The 17,705-nt window shown below is 57.0% G+C and overlaps 2 protein-coding genes across 13 annotated transcripts in view; one reads left to right on the top strand and one right to left on the bottom strand.

Annotated features, from left to right (window-relative positions):
• The first annotated feature begins 6,545 nt into the window (after positions 1 to 6,545).
• On the top strand, positions 6,546 to 11,584 carry CHRNE (cholinergic receptor nicotinic epsilon subunit). 2 transcript variants are annotated; one of them, XM_033848394.2, is made up of 12 exons: positions 6,546 to 7,056; positions 7,320 to 7,462; positions 7,582 to 7,626; positions 7,744 to 7,853; positions 7,983 to 8,138; positions 8,443 to 8,543; positions 8,923 to 9,123; positions 9,201 to 9,315; positions 10,597 to 10,711; positions 10,810 to 10,996; positions 11,086 to 11,192; positions 11,310 to 11,584. In XM_033848394.2, exons 1-12 carry the CDS (start codon positions 7,011 to 7,013, stop codon positions 11,457 to 11,459), a joined length of 1,476 nt encoding a protein of 491 aa, XP_033704285.1. In that variant the 5' UTR covers positions 6,546 to 7,010; the 3' UTR covers positions 11,460 to 11,584. The 2 variants fall into 2 exon arrangements, with proteins under 2 accessions (XP_033704285.1, XP_073654332.1); XM_073798231.1 differs by lacking the exons at positions 6,546 to 7,056; positions 7,320 to 7,462; positions 7,582 to 7,626; ... (3 more) ...; positions 8,923 to 9,123; positions 9,201 to 9,315 and adding an exon at positions 9,376 to 10,253.
• Positions 11,585 to 12,139: 555 nt separating this feature from the next.
• MINK1 (misshapen like kinase 1) overlaps positions 12,140 to 17,705 on the bottom strand; it is a 48,253-nt gene continuing 42,687 nt past the window's right edge. For 5 of the 11 annotated variants that reach the window (XM_033848378.2, XM_033848380.2, XM_033848381.2 and 2 more), the window contains 15 exons: positions 17,461 to 17,571; positions 17,202 to 17,314; positions 16,960 to 17,045; positions 16,438 to 16,601; positions 15,943 to 16,048; positions 15,722 to 15,859; positions 15,422 to 15,530; positions 14,927 to 15,094; positions 14,677 to 14,820; positions 14,339 to 14,473; positions 14,049 to 14,149; positions 13,817 to 13,966; positions 13,573 to 13,732; positions 13,344 to 13,483; positions 12,140 to 12,984 (listed from right to left, as the gene is read on the bottom strand). In XM_033848378.2, the coding sequence (XP_033704269.1) occupies positions 12,901 to 12,984; positions 13,344 to 13,483; positions 13,573 to 13,732; positions 13,817 to 13,966; positions 14,049 to 14,149; positions 14,339 to 14,473; positions 14,677 to 14,820; positions 14,927 to 15,094; positions 15,422 to 15,530; positions 15,722 to 15,859; positions 15,943 to 16,048; positions 16,438 to 16,601; positions 16,960 to 17,045; positions 17,202 to 17,314; positions 17,461 to 17,571 (1,909 nt within the window). In that variant the 3' untranslated portion in view covers positions 12,140 to 12,900. Of the gene's footprint in view, positions 12,985 to 13,343; positions 13,484 to 13,572; positions 13,733 to 13,816; positions 13,967 to 14,048; positions 14,150 to 14,338; positions 14,474 to 14,676; positions 14,835 to 14,926; positions 15,095 to 15,421; positions 15,531 to 15,721; positions 15,860 to 15,942; positions 16,049 to 16,437; positions 16,602 to 16,959; positions 17,046 to 17,201; positions 17,315 to 17,460; positions 17,572 to 17,705 lie in introns of those variants that run through there. The other 6 variants (XM_033848379.2, XM_033848388.2, XM_033848385.2 and 3 more) reach the window with 3 other exon arrangements.

Below are 17,705 nucleotides of genomic sequence, written 5' to 3'. Positions count from 1 at the left end.
CCCAGCCCTCGCCGAGAGGCTGTGGAATAAGCAGCAGCACAGATTTTAGATTCAGTACCCGTATCAGCCATGTGCAGGGAGGTGAGCTGGGCCAAGGAGATTCTTTCTGGGCGTCTGAAGTGGAAAACAAGTAATGAAAAGGCAGTTAACAGTGGGAGCCAAGGCTTCAAGGACATGTGGCGAAATGGACAAGCTGTGTGGACATTCAGTGTTCTTGCTTGTAACAGGGGGGTGGTTATGAAGGAGCTCAGAAGTAGAAGAAGGAGATCCCAGAATGGTGGACCTGAAAGTGTTTTGCGACCTGTGAAACGAACACAGGTATCCGTGATCAGTAAAGCTGATTACAGGGAGCTCTCCGGTGGTCTAGTGGTTAGGATTCCAGGCTTTCTCTGCCGTTGGCGAACTGAGATCTCACAAGCCGCGAGGCATGGCCAGAAAAAGAAAAAAAGAAAGAAAGGAAGAAAAAAAAGCTGATTATAATTCTCATGCATTTTTTTGTTTTTGTTTCTTGTTTTTGTTTTTTCAGTGTAAATATCAGGATAATCTCTATGCTTTCTTTTTTTTAAAATTTTTATCAGAGTATAGTTGATTTACAATGTTGTTAGTTTCAGGTGTACGGCAAAGTGAATCAGTTATACCTATACATGTATCCACTCTTTTTAAGATTCTTTTCCCATATAGGTCATTACAGAGTACTGAGTAGAGTTCCCTGCGCTATACAGTAGGTGCTTATTAGTAAGTCTCATGCATTGTTGCCAATCTACTTGTGTGACTGTAATAGGGAGAAGAAACTTTGTATTCTCTTACAAGTTAGTCACTAAAGGAATGTTGCCTATAAGCTTAAATTATACATAATGGCCCATCTCTGGGAACCCTGCCTCCCCAGGTAATGAGCATGAAGCTAAAATACCTTTGTTTAAATCATACATAATGGTCCATCTCTGGGAACCCTGCCTCCCAGGTAATGCGCATGAAGCTAAAATACCTTTGTTTCGCTAACAAGGAAACTTCCTGACCAGGCCCACCTGTGAATAGCTGCCGCAAGGAATAAATCCCTTCTGGAGTCTGACCAGAACCAGGAGTTTATCCCCTCCTCTTAGTATAAAAGAAGCCTGAATTCTAACTCGGGGAAGATGGTTCAGTGGGACGCTGGTCCGCCATCTTCTCAGTCTGCCAGCTTTCTGAATAAAGTCACGATTCCCTGCCCCAGCAACTTGTTACTCGATCTGTTGGCCTGTCGTATGGCAAGCAGTATAAGCCAGCCAGGGCTCTTGCTGCCCGTGGCCAGCCAGCTCTGCTTGGGGAATTTTTGGGTAAGGCCCTAGCAGCTGCTAGGACCGCGTGTCCTGAGGATGTTCCTTTTAAAGTTCCCGGAAGCTGCACTGGCTGTCCCAGCTCTTGGCAGTTGGGACAAAGGAATCAACATCTGGGAGCCAATGGGCTCCATACTGTAGGGTAAGTCACTCCAGTGTGTAAAGCTGGAAACTTTATTTCCTCTCTGTTTGGGGATTTTTTTCTCTAGAATAAGCTAATTTGTTTTGTATTTGAGTGGGGTACCATGTTGGAAAGAGGATGAGAGGAAATAGTTGGTGGACTTTTACCCGATTTGTGAACTGGTTCGTTTCTTTGGATGTGCTGGTTTGTGTGTGCTGGGTGTTTTTGTTTTTTGGGGTTTCTGTTGTTGTTGTTGTTGTTGTTGTTGGCTGCGCTGGATCTTAGTTGCCCCATGCAGGTTCCCCGACCAGGGATTGAACCCGGGCCCCCTGCACTGGGAGTGCAGAGTCTTAACCACTGGACCACCAGGGAAGTCCCTGCGCTGTTTGTTTTGTATTTATGTCTTTAAAAAATGGGGGGCTTCCCTGGTGGCTCAGTGGTTGAGAGTCCGCCTGCCGATGCAGGGGACACGGGTTCGTGCCCCGGTCCGGGAAGATCCCACATGCCGCGGAGCGGCTGGGCCCGTGAGTCATGGCGGCTGAGCCTGCGCGTGTGGAGCCTGTGCTCTGCAACGAGAGGCTGCGATAGTGAGAGGCCCGCGCACCGCGATGAAGAGTGGCCCCCGCTCGCCACAACTAGAGAAAGCCCACGCACAGCAACGAAGACCCAACACAGTCAAAAATAAATAAATAGGGCTTCCCTGGTGGCGCAGTGGTTGAGAGTCCGCCTGCCGATGTAGGGGACGCGGGTTCGTGCCCCGGTCCGGGAAGATCACACATCGCCGCGGAGCGGCTGGGCCCGTGAGCCATGGCTGCTGAGCCTGCGCATCCGGAGCCTGTGCTCCGCAACGGGAGAGGCCACAACAGTGAGAGGCCCACATACCGCAAAATAAATAAATAAATAAAGGAGTTACTTTAAATACAAATTAAAAAAAGAAATTGGGTCATTTTTTGATGACAGTGGTGCTGCTTTAATCCGAGTGTGACGATGCATCCATGGCTTTACCCCAGCTAACTTTACAGACAAGTGTGTGGTAAGTAATACTATGTGTGGTCCTATTCACCTTGCAGTCAGCTGAAGTTCAGGCCCTGGTTCTCTCCAGGTTTTAAGGAAGACTCGGTCCCAGGTCAAAACGGATGTAAGGCTACGTTAGTTGGGTAGGCAGACCTGCTGGAGGCAAACTCATGAACAGAGGTTAGTATAGTGCCCAAAGTTTTAATATAATTGGCAATTGCTGGGTCTTTTAGAGCATTTGCAGATTCTCCTGTCTGGGCAGACACCTTGAATGGCCTACTGTACAGCATTTCAAAGGGGCTTAATTTAAGCCTGCTTCTGGGAGCCACTCTGATCCCAGAGTTGCAGGGCAACTGGCAAGGCCTTATCCCGAGTTAAATTAGTCTCTCGACATATTTTAGCCGTGCTCCTTTTTAATGGATCGTTCCTTTCCTTGGTTTTTCCTATCAGTTGTGGTCTCCAGGATAAATATATTTTCCAATTAATTTGTAATGCCTTAATCCAAGTTGGGGGATTATTTCCTTAAGGAGGGCTTTAAACACTCCTGAGGCTTTTTCCGTCCAGGTGGGCTATGCTTCCACCCATCGTGACAAAGTGTCCACTCATACTAGCAGGTTATCTGAAATTTCCTGTAGCTCGAGGATTTGAGTGAAGTCTGTTTGCCAGGTTCCTCTGTGCTGAGTCCCCATCTGGGGAGGTCTGAAACCCCACGCTTTGGCCCTTCTTTGTCCTTTTCTACACAGGAGATCTTGCCCCAAAAGATGGACTGGATACTCTGGCATCTATAAGAAACTATTTCGGTGTAAGGTTCCCTACCTGGCATTCTAAAGGTTGTAAGAATGAGCAATTTTGTGCCCCTCCAAGGACTCCTGTGACTGGGATGGATTGAGATGTTTTCTGTGCCACCTTGGTGTTTACCAGAGTATGTTGCACCTGTAACAAAGTTAATCAGCTCATTCCCCACTGTCAATTTTACCTGGTGCTCCTGTGGGGAAATTGGAATTGGGCACCTCAAGTCCAAGGGAGCCCCCCCGCCGGGCCTCTTTGTTCATCAGGGTGTTCCTCTCTTTCTACCATCTGAGAGCCTCCTGACTTTTATTGGTTTCCTTCCTATTTAGCCTATGGCAACCTTTTTTTTCCAGTACCTTTCCTCCTTACAATAAGTGCATTTGTCCCTTTCCCAATGGTGGCTGACCTCTCTTTGGGTCACTCACCTTCTGGCGAGTGCCACTGACAGAAAAATGGCGTTGTCTTTTGCATCTTCTTTCTTCTGTTGTTCTCTGTTGTTGAACCCTTTAAAAGCAAGATCTACCAACGGAGAAGGGTTTGTTCCAAATTTACCATCTAACTTTCGTAATTTTGTTATGTCTGGGGCGCTTTGCCCAATGAAGATCAAATTTACCATTCCAGTATTTTCAGGGGCCTCAGGATCTGCATCAGTGTAACATCTGTAGGCCTGATAAATCTTCATTTGGTTTTTGCTGAATTTCGTTCAAAATCTTGCTTGGATTCCCCTTTTCAAAGCCTTGCCAAGATGCACTCATGGTAGTGCTCTGATAAGGGCATTCCTCTCTCATCAGGGTCCAGTGGGCTTCAGGTGTACCTCGTGGGTCTGTTAGGTGGAGTTGCTTCCCTGGCCTGATTAACGACCATTCTCCTTTCATACAGCGGGTCCTCCCTGTGAACAAGTCTGAGGGGGGAGAAAGGACTCTGCATCTGTAGAAGCCCAGTCTGCTGGCCGTTTGCATTCAGGCCCCTATGGGATAACAGCATAAGGGAAATTGCCCTGCCCCAGGAGTGCCTCCTGGCCCCAATTGGGTCGCATCTTAGATCGTGATACCACACCAGGTCCCTGTGCCCCAGGAACTAACACAGGATTTTTTTAATATATAAATTTATTTATTTTATTTTTGGCTGCGTTGGGTCTTCGTTGCTGCGTGCGGTCTTTCTCTAGTTGCAGAGAGCGGGGGCAACTCTTCGTTGTGGTGCGCGGGCTTGTCATTGTGGTGGCTTCTCTTGTTGTGAAGCACGGGCTTCAGTAGTTGTGGTGCTCGGGCTTAGTTGCTCTGCAGCATGTGGGATCTTCCCGGACCAGGGCTCGAACCCGTGTACCCTGCATTGGCAGGCGGATTCTTAACCACTGCACTACCAGGGAAGCCCCATTCCCCCCCTTTTTTTTTTTTTTTTTTTTTTTGCGGTACAGGCAGATTCTGAACCACTGCGCCACCAAGGAAGCCCATGACCCAATTTCTGAGACGCCTAGAGAGTAATGGGTTTGTGAACCCTTAGATGACTTAAGGTTGCTCTTTATAATCTTAATACTTTAAAAAATTTCATTGTAGCTGAAGAAGGGTCAACCTATTTGTTTAATTTTGTCCAAATAGCACAGGAATTTAGTGTAATTCTGGCACCAAGTTAATTAATAGATAAGTATTGGGAACTGGAACCAATACCCCAAATTAAATTGCAAATTAGACAACAAAGGGCTAAGGGGTTTCATCAGGTTCAAACAGTTGTAGATAAAAAAGGAAAGGGGATTGTACAACTGACTAAAGATTTTAAGGAGTCCCTGTCCAAGGCTGATCAGTTCCATCCCATAATCACCTCTTTGTCACCCGTGTCCAGCAGGTAGTAGAGCGGTCTTTGTCCTTTTTCCCACAGGATTGTGGAATGGATCATTGACAGTAGGGAAGAACCTTTGTGTTCTATTACATTAATTACTAAAGGAATGTTGCCTATAAGCTTAAATCATACATAATGGCCCATCTCTGGGAACCCTGCCTCCCAGGTAATGAGCATTAAGCTAAAATACCTTTGTTTAAATCATAATGGCCCATCTCTGGGAACCCTGCCTCCCAGGTAATGAGCATTAAGCTAAAATACCTTTGTTTAGCTCACGGGAAACATCCTGACAGGGTCCACCTATAAGTGGCTGCAGGAAGGAAGAAATTTTTTGTTTTCTTGGCTGTGTGTTGGGTCTTCGTTGCTGCACACGGGCTTTCCCCAGTTGCAGCGAGTGGGGACTACTCTTCGTTGCGGTGCACGGGACTCTCACTGCGGTGGCTTCTCTTGTTGCGGAGCACGGGCTCCAGGCACGTGGGCTTCAGCAGTTGTGACCCGCGGGCTTAGCTGCTCCGCGGCATGTTGGATCTTCCCCGACCAGAGCTTGAACCCGTGTGCCCTGCATTGGCAGGTGGACTCCCAACCACTGCACCACCAGGGAAGTCCAGGAAGGAGGAAATTAACATATCCCCTCCAGAGTCTGGCAGGAACCAGGACTACCTCCTCACCTTTTAGCATAAAAGAAGCCTGAATTCTGACTCAGGGAAGATAGTTCATTGAGACACTAGTCCACCATCTTTTTGGTCTACTGGCTTTCCAAATAAAGTTGCTATTCCTTGCCCCAACAATTTGTCACTTGATTTATTGGCCTGTCATGAGGTGAGCAGGAGGCGCTTGGACTCAGTAACGTGACCTTGGACCTGACCTGGAGTCCTCTTTCATACATTCTGGACGAAGGTAACTGCTTTGCTGGATCGGTGTGAGGAAGCAGTGTGTAAGGCAGAAAAAGTGCTTCCTACCCCGTAAGGAAACATGGGGAGTTTCTTAAATAAAGCAGATTCCTGGCACCCTATCTCTGCCATCTTACTAAATTGGGATTCTTTGGGGATGGAGCCTAGGAAACTGAATTTTAAATAAGCATTTCCAGTGACTGACTAGGGTGGTCCAAAGAGACTTAGGAAAGACTGAAAGGTGTGTGTGTGTGTGTGTGTGTGTGTGTGTGTGTGTGTGTGTGTGTGTGTTTGGGGTGGGGAAGACAGTACTTTCATATGTGGCCACAAGGTGGCAGCAGAGAGATGAGAAACTGATGTCTCCGGTGAGTGCTCCGCCCCCCGCCCCCCGCCCCCGACCGGCTGAGAGTGGGCAGACATGGGGATGGGTTGTGGGTCGTGGCCCTGTGGCCCACCTTCTCCTTTGCCAGGTGGAGTTTGTTACTGCAGACTAACCCCCTGTGACCACCTGTCTCATTACCAGATTTTATGGACGCTCTGCTTTTGCCAAACTCTGCCGGCAGAAACTGCATTAGCGTGACCTTGGCTGGGCTGTGGGTGGTGGTGAGTATGGGCGGCAAGCGATGTCACCTGCACAGGGCAGCTGACTCAAAGGACACCAGTGCATTACTGGAAAGCAGGGCCCTCCACCCCCACTGCCAGGCTTGTGGTTCCAGGTGTTTCTTAAAAGACCTGTCCACCTGCATCAGGCCTGTTTCAGTCATGAGGGGATTGGGTCTGTGGCTGGGGAGCTGGCCGAAGCCCAGGCAAAGGCTGCTGGGATGGGGTGAGGGCAGGGAACTCAGGATGGGGCAGCTGCCTCTGGAAGAAGCCAGGATGTCCCTGGCTGCCGCCGTAGGGGTAGTAAGAGGATTAGGTGTCAGTCCCTAACCCAGCCCGGAACTAACACCCTCCTCCACTAACAGCCCCTTCCCCCGCACTCACAGCACCCTGGCCTGCCCCCGTCGGAGCTTGCCAAACTCAGAATAACCCCGGGGACCAGACCATGGGATGGCAGGGACTCTGCTCAGTGCCCTGCTCCTCTTGCAGCTGCTCGGTATGGACCAGGGTCGGGGGAAGTGGTCGGACACACACACAGGATACTGACATAAAGGGACAGGACAAAGACAGACTGAGATGTAGACGGAGACACGATATTTGGTCCCCAGGCACATCACTGGTTTGGGAGACACACGGAAAAATACACAGCCTCAGACAGAGACAGACAGAGAAGCAGAGCCATGCAGATCCAGAGACAGAGAGGAGAGGCTCCTTAGCCTCTCCGTTTCCAGTGACCCCACTGCTTGGCCCCACCCCCAGGCAGAGGTGAAGGGAAGAACGAGGAGCTGCGTCTTTACCACCACCTCTTCGACAACTATGACCCAGGACGCCGACCAGTGCAGAAGCCTGAGGACACTGTCACCATCACCCTCAAAGTCACCCTGACCAACCTCATCTCACTGGTAAGATACCCCCACCGTCACCCCAAGTGCCATCTCTGAGCCTAAAGTCCCACTTCTGGTCCCAACCGCTGAGCTCTATCCTAAAGCTGGCTTCCATCATCCTAATCTCCCATCCGCAGAATGAGAAAGAGGAGACCCTCACCACCAGCGTCTGGATTGGAATCGTGAGTGGAGTGTGGGGAACAGTGTGAGGTCTTGTCCAGGGGACCCTTTTCTCCCAAACTCCTCTTGGGTACCAAGGCACACGTCCTTCCGTCCCCCTCCCCTTCCCCCACCCTTAGGACTGGCATGATTACCGACTCAACTACAGCAAGGGCGATTTTGGGGGCATAGAAACCCTGCGGGTCCCTTCAGAACTCGTATGGCTGCCAGAGATTGTGCTGGAAAACAAGTGAGGACGGGGCCAGACTGGAGGGAAGCCGAGGCCCGGGGGGCTGGGCTGGACCTGGTTGGGGCAGGTTGCTTGGAGGGAGAGGGGGCCACAGATCTGCGCAAACCCTTGGTTTCCCGGAGCCCACAGTATCGACGGCCAGTTCGGTGTGGCCTATGAAGCCAACGTGCTGGTCTCGGAGGGCGGCTACGTGAGCTGGCTGCCCCCGGCCATCTACCGAAGTATCTGCGCCGTGGAGGTCACCTACTTCCCTTTCGACTGGCAGAACTGCTCTCTTGTTTTCCGGTGGGAAGCGGCCCGGACCTTTGTGGAATTACGGGGGCAGGGGGTGGGGCCAGGTGTGGGCGGGGGGGGGGGGGGAACTTCTAATCCGGGGCGGGGCTTTGTGCTGGAGGTGGAGCTAGACATTCGAATGGGGTAAGGCCGCCCTAGCGGGTTAGAAGTAAGTGTAGAAACCCAGGTGTGGGGGCGAGACCTGGGTTGACGGGTGGAGCTTAATTCCCCTGCCAGATCCTTCTAGGGCGGGGCCTGAGGCTGAGGCCCGAGTCCCAGCCTCTGTGGTGGGGGGGTCATGGCCCCGGCTCCGCAGCTCGCAGACGTACAATGCAGAAGAGGTGGAGCTCGTCTTTGCTGTGGACGACGATGGCGACACCATCAGCAACATAGATATCGACACTGAGGCCTATACTGGTGAGGCCCCCTCCTGCTCCAAAAAACTCGCTTCTAGACGGGTCCAGAGAGGGGACTTGCAGAGTGGGGCTGCCCCAAACCATCGATGCTGGGATTGACTTGGCAACCCTGCTTTAACTTGACCCTTTCCTGAAATCATTCTTGATCGTCGGACTAGTCCAGCTTGCTCACTTGTGGTGGTTCCCTAATCTCTCTGGGAATGCCCCTTTCTGACCAGCCCAAACAATCCAGACCACCTGCCCCACCCACCCTTGTCCAGACGGTTTGCATCCTCTCCTCGCCTGGAGTTGCAGGCCCCCCGCGGTCAGATGAGGGGACGGAGAGCAGAGCAGCGCGCCCCACCTCCGAGAGCCAGCTGACCGCGCCTCCCGTCCCGCAGAGAACGGGGAGTGGGCCATCGACTTCTGCCCCGGGGTGATCCGCCGCCACGACGGTGGCTCTAATGATGGTCCAGGGGACACTGAAGTCATCTACACGCTCATCATTCGCCGGAAGCCGCTCTTCTACGTTATTAACGTCATCGTGCCTTGCGTGCTCATCTCGGGCCTAGTACTGCTCGCCTATTTCCTGCCGGCACAGGGTATGGAGTCGCCCAGACCCCAAACCCGGGCTCCCTCCTGGGGGGCGGGGCCTGCTCTCACCAGGTACTCCCTCCAGCCGGCGGCCAGAAATGCACCGTCTCCATCAACGTCCTGCTCGCCCAGACCGTCTTCTTGTTCCTAATTGCCCAGAAAATCCCAGAGACATCTCTGAGCGTGCCGCTGCTGGGCAGGTGGGCGCAGGGTGGATCCCGGTGGTGCCTACGTGGGGCGTGGCCAGTGTGAAGGGCGGAGCCAGATGAGCATGGGGTGGAGCCAAGGGGCTCGTTGGGAGGGCCCAAACCTAATGACTCTGGGAGAAGCCTCAGCTGCCTCATCCCCGCCTGGGCTTTATTTAGATGCGGGGTGGGGCTGGGATGGTGGTGGCTTTTCCGGTCCCCCGTCCTCCGTCCTCCGTCCTCCGTAATGCTGCTGGACGCCACCTGGAGGTCTCCGGAGTATCTCTGTTGGGGGCGGGCCGGCTTAGTGCCCACCCAGCCCCGCCGCCCCTGGCCCCCACCTCTCCCCTCATCTTGAACTCACCGGTTCCCCGGGGGTGCCGAGGCCCAGCTGGCGTCGCCACTGTTGCAGGAATTAGGCGGATCCCTGCAGACCTCGTGCACAGAGGCATAGCCGCGCCCCCTGGAGCAGAAGCCGGGCGCTCGCGCCTGCCGCAGACCCCGCTTGCCGAGCTCCCTGCCCCGCGGCCTGGGCTACCCGGGCCAGGGCTCCACTTGGATCCCCGGCGTCTAGTCGCCGCACCTCCTGCTGCACCCACAGGGCTGAGATCTGCAGCGGGGGTGCAAGAGTTGGCGGGAGTGCAGAGGTCCCTGCTCCTGCCGCTCGATCCCCCTTCCCCGCCCCTCCTCAGCACCCCCGGCACCCCACGTCTAACGAGGTGGCCCCGAAGTTCACTACGGTGGCCGCGGCTTCTCTTAGCACCAGCCCCAGGGTGGGCTTCGGGGCGGGCGGCTTCTCTGGCTCTCGCGGCTCCAGGGACTTCTGCTCTCCGAACCGCTGCTCCAGATATTCATGGGCCGCGGCCACAAGTTCCAGGGAAGATAGAAGTGGGGGCTGGAGGGCCGCCTGGAAAAGCACAGGGACTGTGGGGTCATCAGGTCAGAGGTCAGAGGTAATGGGGGGACGCTGGAAACCTTCCCAGAGCGTTTCAAGGTGCCACCCTTGGGGGTGGAGGGTGGGTATCGGCGTAGGCGCACCTCCGTGGAGCTGTGGAAGTGGCAGACCCACAGCAGGGTTTCCAGGGAGCTGGGGGTATCCTTCATGGTTGCCACCGGCGGTGCGAGGGGGGAGAAGGGCGGGGGGGACGCGTCTGGCCCCGCAGAGGAGCAGCAGCTAAGGGGCGTAACTCCACTCCTTGCGGAGAGGTGCGTTTGTGAGGTTAGAGGACTAGTGGCCCCCTCTGTGGCTCAGGGGAAGTGGGGAGGCTGCGACGTCACGAACTCCGGGCTCCTCAGGTACCTCATTTTCGTCATGGTGGTTGCCACGCTCATTGTCATGAATTGCGTCATCGTGCTCAACGTGTCTTGTCGGACGCCCACCACTCACGCCATGTCCCCGCGGCTGCGCCACGTAAGCACCGGGTGGAGGGGGCTCCGGGCGGGAGGCGGGGCTTCGAGCTAACCTCCCGGCCGCACCCCCCCACCGGCCGCCCACCCACCCAACCCCAGGTCTTACTGGAGCTGCTGCCCCAACTCCTGGGCTCGGGCGCACCCCCCGAGGTCTCCCGGGCCGCCTCGCCCCCAAGGCGGGCGTCGTCCTTGGGCCTACTGCTCCGCGCGGAGGAGCTGATACTGAAAAAGCCGCGGAGCGAGCTCATGTTTGAGGGGCAGAGGCACCGGCACAGGACCTGGACTGGTGAGCAGTGGTCCGAGCGGGCCAATGGGGGCACCTGCAGCGGGAGAGGCTCCTAATCACCCCCCACCCCCCGGGGTCGCTCCCACCAGCTGCCCTCTGCCAGAGCCTGGGCGCCGCCGCCCCCGAGATCCGCTGCTGTGTGGATGCCGTGAACTTCGTGGCCGAGAGCACGCGAGACCAGGAGGCCACCGGCGAGGTGGGGCAGGAGCCGGAGAGGCTGGGTGGGGAGCTGCTGGGGGCCTCCGCTCTCCCTGACTCGTGCACCAGGCTCCTGCTGCTTTTAGGGACTCAGCTTTGCCCGCCCCTTCCCCAGGAGGTGTCCGACTGGGTGCGCATGGGGAAGGCCCTCGACAACATCTGCTTCTGGGCCGCTCTGGTGCTCTTCCTTGTTGGCTCCAGCCTCATCTTCCTCGGGGCCTACTTCAACCAAGTGCCCGAACTGCCCTACCCGCCCTGTATGTAGCTGTGAGCCTGCAGCCACGGTGACAAACGTTCCCACCCATCTCCAGGAGGAAATCTGAAAAACAAGTTGCTGCCACTGCTTTATTACGATCCTTTCGTACTGCCAACGATAAATCTGTATTCAGCCTCGCGAGAGTCGTATGTGCGCACGTACGTAGGTCTGGCCACCGGGCAGACAGCAGCCGGAGTTGGCAGATGGTTCAGGAAGGCTCTTGCATGTCAGCCCTCCGGAAGGCAAGAACCATCCTCAATTCATTCTTCCCGACCTCCCAGTTTTTCTTGGGTCCCAGCTCCACGTGACCCTCTAGCCCTGTGAGCCTCTAAGAGATCTTTATCCATTTGTTGCCAAACAGGAGCGACCCCGCCCCATGCAGGACTTGCATATAGAGAGGCTCGAGCCAGGCGCCTTCATGGCCTGGCCAGGCTGGAGTGGGTGGAAACCAAATGGCCCCTGTGCAGGGCCCCACAGGTTTAAGCCTGAGGATGCCCTCGCCCTCCCTCAGTTGTTTCCTCTAGGTTTCCTCGGCCCAGCAGTGCCCATCCACCCCCTCTCCACCAAGGCTCACTGACTGCAGATTCCACACCACCGTGCCCCCTTCATCCCAGCAATGCTGGTGGGCCCTGGCTAGTGCCTGGGATGCTGAGAGAAAACAGAATAACGTAAGGCCTGAAATGGTGGGAGCTGGTTGAATGGTCTTTATTAACAAACGGAGATCTCCAAGGCCACTACATTGGGGAGTGGTGGGGGCAGGGAGGGGCCGGGGCTACTCGCTGCTCACACTATATACAGATGCAAGCAAGGGGGTATGGAGGGTGAGCGCTCCCTGCTCCCTCCCTCCACCAGGGAAGGGCAGAGGCTACAAGAGACAGGGGTTGGAAAGGGGTAAATGTTTTGGCTGGCGGGGTCCCCCCTCCATTCCCTGGGGTTTGGGGGGAGGGGAATCATTAAAGTGCTTTCAGAAAATGAGGAAATGGTCCCTGCCCCTGGAGTGGCTGGTGACCCCCCTAAAACCTAGGGCCCAGTGACCCCCCCCAGGGTCTGGTACATTCAAGGGGGGAGCCGGCTCCCCTGACGTGCAAATAAAGGGGCCCAGGGCCCTGCCGAGTCAGCAGCAGTGGGGTATGGGGTCCAAGCCCCAAGCACTCTCCTCTTAAGTGGAGAAGGGGGGGTGGGGCTAGGCCCACTCAATTCCTGGTAAGGGGAAGCTGTGCCTCTCCCAGAAGTTGGGACAGGCACAGTTTTGGGGAGAGAACATGTTGGGGAAGAGGATGGTCACGTGATCACAAAAGCATCAGGGGTCAGAGGTCACGTTCCCAGCAGGCTCCAGTGAATCAAACCAGTAAAAGCAAAGCCCAGGGAGGGAAAAGAAGGGCGGCCCGGGAAGTCTGGGTGTGGGGGGGGGAGAGCTGGTCCACGCGGGACAGCCCCGTCCAGGGCCCCGTCACCAGTTCATGATGCAGTTACGGTTCAGGGTCATGAAGTAAACTTGGCTGCTGCCCCCGGAGCGGACTGAGGCAAAAAACACCTGGGTGGAGTAGGAACAGAAGTCATCAGGGATGCGGGGGCGGGGGGGGGGAGCGTCTCAGTTAACCAGGAGAAGGGGAGAGAGAGACTGCAGAGCGGAGTCCCTCAGAGTGCCCCCCAGCCCCTCCGAAAGGCGGAGACACTCGGGGAAGTGGGCAGCAGGCCGACCTCCCAGATGAAGGAATCTGGAGAGTTCTCAGAGAGGGAAGACGAGGGAAGGGCAAGCTGTGACCACACAGTGCGCTCCCTGGAGGCCTCCTTCCAGGAAGACCCAGAACCACCCCTCCCCCAGCTCTGCCCAGGGACCCAGGTCCTGGGGGCCCACCCAGTGCAGGAGCCCGGGCCCCTTGTCATTCCCACCTTGTCATTCCGCTCACACAGGAACTTGAGCCTCTGGGCTCGTTTGTGCATGAAGACCCCGTCTAGGTGGCCCGTCTCCACGGAGCGGATCTCAATGGCTTTCTCACCCCAGCCCATGATCTGGTTGGAGCAGATATAGGCTGGGGGGGAAGGGAGTGGAGGGGCAGTGAGTGGGCTGCAGCCCAGCTCGGTCGGGGACACAGGCTTGGAGGGCGGGCACCTCACTCACCCACAGAGGTGGGCATCTCTCCCCACTGCAGCACCACGTCCTTAATGATCCGCCCATACGTGTTGACATAGACGCCCTCATCCTCGTAGCACAGCAGCATCTCCATGCCATCCGTGTTGGGGAGGAAGATGATGGCGTGGGGCGTGATCTGGCTCTGGATCTGGGAGGAGAAGGTGGGCTGGAGGCCCCAAGTCTGGGGCACAGACTGGTGGCCCCAGTCTGTCCGCAGCCCTGCCAAGCTTACGTGCACAGGGATGTAGATGTCATAGCTGTTCCCCGAGTCGACATCCACAGCATGGAAGCCGGCGCTGGAGCCATAGATGACCTTGAGCCTCTGTCCCTCCTCTACCGTCAGGTCCACCAGCAAAGGGCGGTGTGGGAGGTCAGCAAAGGACTATGGAAGACAGAAGGGCTTAGGGGACGCGGGTGGAGGAGCCAGACCTCGAAACAGTGTTGGGGGCTGAGGCTGGGGTTACCTTGAAAGCCATGAATTTGTGGTAAGGTTTGGGGGCCCAAGCATACACCTCCACAGAGTTCTTCAGGGCGATGACCAGGAATTTGATGCGTTCATATTTCACTGCGGGCAGGAAGGAAGAGGGATGCAGCAACTTCCCTTCTTGGGCTGCAGCCCCTCCCACAGGTCTGTCTGTACCCCCAGCTGTGTGCCCCCCCATCTCTGGCTACAAGGCTTTCTTAGCCAAGGCCCCTGTTTCTTTCTCTTCTCATAAACAAAGGTGCCCCGGCCACTGTGTCGTGACCTCCTCACCAACACGGTAGTGCCCGCAGCCCTCCATGTCCCCCACAGTGGTCCAGCCCTGCTTCTTCTCCACTTCTGGGTCATTGTGCAGGATCTTGTTCCGGAGCCAGGACAAATAATATACCCGCAGTTTGTTCCTTTTCCCTGAGGGACAGACACACACACCCCTCTCATCGGAGGTCCAGCTTCTGCCTCCCCGCCGTCCTTCGGGTGCGAACCACGAGGGGTGAGAAAGTGCGGCCCCACCTTCTAGCTCCTGGACCAAGGCTGCCCTCCTCCCAGACTGAAGGTGGTGACGGAGGGCCCAGGGGCTGAGCCCTCCTCCCGGCCCTGCCCTCCACACACACCTGAGATGGTGATGAGCAAGTTGAGTCCCTCCAGCACATCCATTTGCTGGAAGCGTCGCCGCCCGATGAGTCCATACACCTTGCCCTGCCCACTTCGGTCCAGCAACATTAGCCCGTTCTCCGTGCCCACCAGCAGGTTGACCCCTGCAATAGGAGCCCTTGGGCAGATCAGAGGCAGAGCCAGGCCCTCGCCTGACCAGGAGCATGGGGGCACACCAGGCCCCTCCTTTCCTTCCCAGTCCTGGCTTACCCCAAAGGGCCGCACAGAGGATCTCGGAATTGAAGCGCTTCTTGTACTTCCGAATCTCGGGGGTTTCGCTGTGGGCCCGGGTGTTGGTGGGGTTCACGTTGACCACAGAGCCTTTCCTCACGTCATACTGCAGCTGATCGAGCCGACTGCCCTCTCCACCCACCAGGGCTGCCAGAAGGATGAGAGGAACGGGCAGTAAGCTGCAGCCCTCTCACCCCGTCTCTCTTTATGCCACACCCCAGGATACTCAGAATGAAAGGGAAAGACTGGAGAACGGAGGAGGCACCTGGAGGAGTTTAAACAGGGCCAAAAGGACTGGCAAAGTCCTCGTTCTGTCATGCGAGTCCCTGAGCCACCACTGAGCATTTTTTCTCTTGGGTCAAGGGGGCCCCTTGGTGCCAGGGCAGGTTCAGGCCACAGGGGAGGCCGTGACCGCTTTGTGAAGCCCAGTCATCAGAGGCCCACCCACGGCCATCTCCAGATCTCTCGTCTCACCTGTGATGGGGATGGTGTCCCCACTGCCTCCAGGCTGGTAGATCCCCAGGTCCACAAACATCGTGAACGAGCTCTTGCCAGGGGCCTTTACCAGCCCACGAGACTGGTACTGCGGGGTGGGGGCGGCAGTGAGGCAGACACACCAGACCCCAGCCCTTGCCCTCCCCCTCCTGTTGTAACCTGGCCAACCAGCTCCCCGGGGCTCCACCCTGCTGACCACAGCGCCCCCAGCACCCCTGGGTCTCCTGCCCACGGCCAGTGATCTCTTCTCGCCCTGTGGAGCCACCTTCACTGACTTACATCACTGCCTCCATCCTTCAAGGGGGGGCTTTGACCTTTGCTGCTCTCGGTGGGCGAGTGGCTGGGCTGGACCACATCTGGCAGGTTCGTGTAACCGTTGCTATCAGCATGCAGCAGGCTTCGCTCCTCTTCAGGGGTCTAAAGGAACAGAGAGAAGGGGGCCAGTGCTGGGGCCAAGGAGGTGCACGGCAGGCTGGGGAAGAACGGGGGGGTCCACTCACGCGCTGGACCACCATGGTGCCACCCCCATAGGGGGTCTGGGTCCCGGCTATCTCCTCCACGTCATGGACCACCATGGTGCTGACACTGTCTGTGTCTCCATCGCTGCTGTGGGAGAGAGGAAGGTCAGGAGGCCCTCCAGGCCCTGCCTGCCACCCAAGTGCCACCCGAATGCCACAGGGAGCAGACGAGAGCCGGAGGACTGGCGCCTTCAGTGTCTGTTGGAACACGACGCACTCAGTCCTCACCCGGCAGCCCTTGCCCCCTGCCCAGCACTCGGGGAGGGCTGGCCGCACAGAGGCACCTGAAGAGGCCCCCCCGACTGACAGGACAGTGAGAGAGAGCTGGGGACACCAGCCCCCAGCCCTGTACCCCATTCTCTAGGGAAGGGGAGGAAGAACTGACCAGCAGTGATAGCCGGGGACCCTCCTCTGGGAAAAGGGAACCACCTTCCCTCAAGCTGGCTGCAACTCCCCCGCCCCCAGGATGCCCCATACCGGCCCCCAGGGGTATCTCTGCTCCCCTCCGACGGTTCGCCGTTGCTCTCCTCCTCGTCGTCCTCGCTGCTCTCCACCTCCTCGCTGGACGACGAGTAGTCCATGGCCTTCTTGGGAGGCCGGGGGGCCTCGTCCAGGGTCCGCTCTTTCAGCAACACAAAATCCTGCAGGGGAGGAGCTGCGTGAGGGGAGAGGCGGTGGTACGAAGGAGGCCACAGAAGGGCAGGGTAACAGGAGGGGCTCCCGCCAGCAGGCCCCTGCTCACTAACCTCACCAATGGCTCGCTTATAGCTCTGGGAGGGGCCGTGGGGGAAAAAGGGCAGCCAGGAAGAGGCAGGAGAGAGGTTAAGAAAGGTTAGTAACTGAGAAGCACCCCCCTGTTAGCCCACAGACCCTCCCGTCACAGATTAATGAAGGCCCTGACCCTGGAACCCAGCTCCCTGGGGCTCAAGAGGCTCCACATCGGCCCCAAAGCCCCAAACCGGGAGAGGGCAGGGCCGGAGGTGCCACCCGATGACTTACTGCGGGCCGGCCTGGCCGCGAGCGGTGGTCATCGGGCTTGGCTTTGCTCCCAGGGGAGAGCACGGGGGAGCTGTCCAGTTTGGAGGCTAGAGGTGGCGGGGTGGGGGAAGGGAGGTCACTGACACCTGCACAGGGGGTGGCCTCAAGCCCAGCCCGCTCCCCACCCCACCCCCACCCAGTCGGGAGCAGCCGAAGGCAGGGTCCACCCTGATGGAGGCTGCCCGTGAGGCCCGTGCACGTACCTCCCACCCGGTTCCGCTCCAGTGAGCCAGCCTGGGGGAGGTGCCCGTGAGAGGCGGGGAGGACACTGTCCGAGCGCTCCCAGCCAGGGTCGCTCCTCCTGAGGTCAGGGTTACTGTGGGAGGGGCAGAGGCAGGGTCAGGGAGACGGGGTGTCTCTGCCTGGGGAGGCTGAGCTGCACCGCAGAGGGAACCATCACCAGGAGGAAGCAGGTGGCAGAAGTGGGGGTGGGAGTGAGTAGTGGGGGGACAACTCCATTACCTACAAGCGTTGGGCGGGCCAGGGGGCTGAGCAGGGGGCCCTGGAGGCTTGGGGTTGCCCCGCTCTGCCCGCCTTTGCAGATAGATTTGCCAGGCGGAGTTGCTGCGAGGTCTGTGGAGGGAGCACAGGGGTGCCGGGGGCGGGGGCAGGGAGGGGGCTGAGGTGACTGGGTCGGGGCTTGCCCACCCCTAGGCGGGTAACCTGGCAAACTCCCCTCTGCCCCCCACGCCACTCCCTGGGCTGCC

Source organism: Tursiops truncatus, chromosome 20, assembly GCF_011762595.2.
Source record: "Tursiops truncatus isolate mTurTru1 chromosome 20, mTurTru1.mat.Y, whole genome shotgun sequence".
Lineage (NCBI taxonomy): Eukaryota > Metazoa > Chordata > Mammalia > Artiodactyla > Delphinidae > Tursiops > Tursiops truncatus.
Note: the sequence above shows the minus strand (reverse complement) of the source record. Positions and strands in the feature narration are given on the sequence as shown.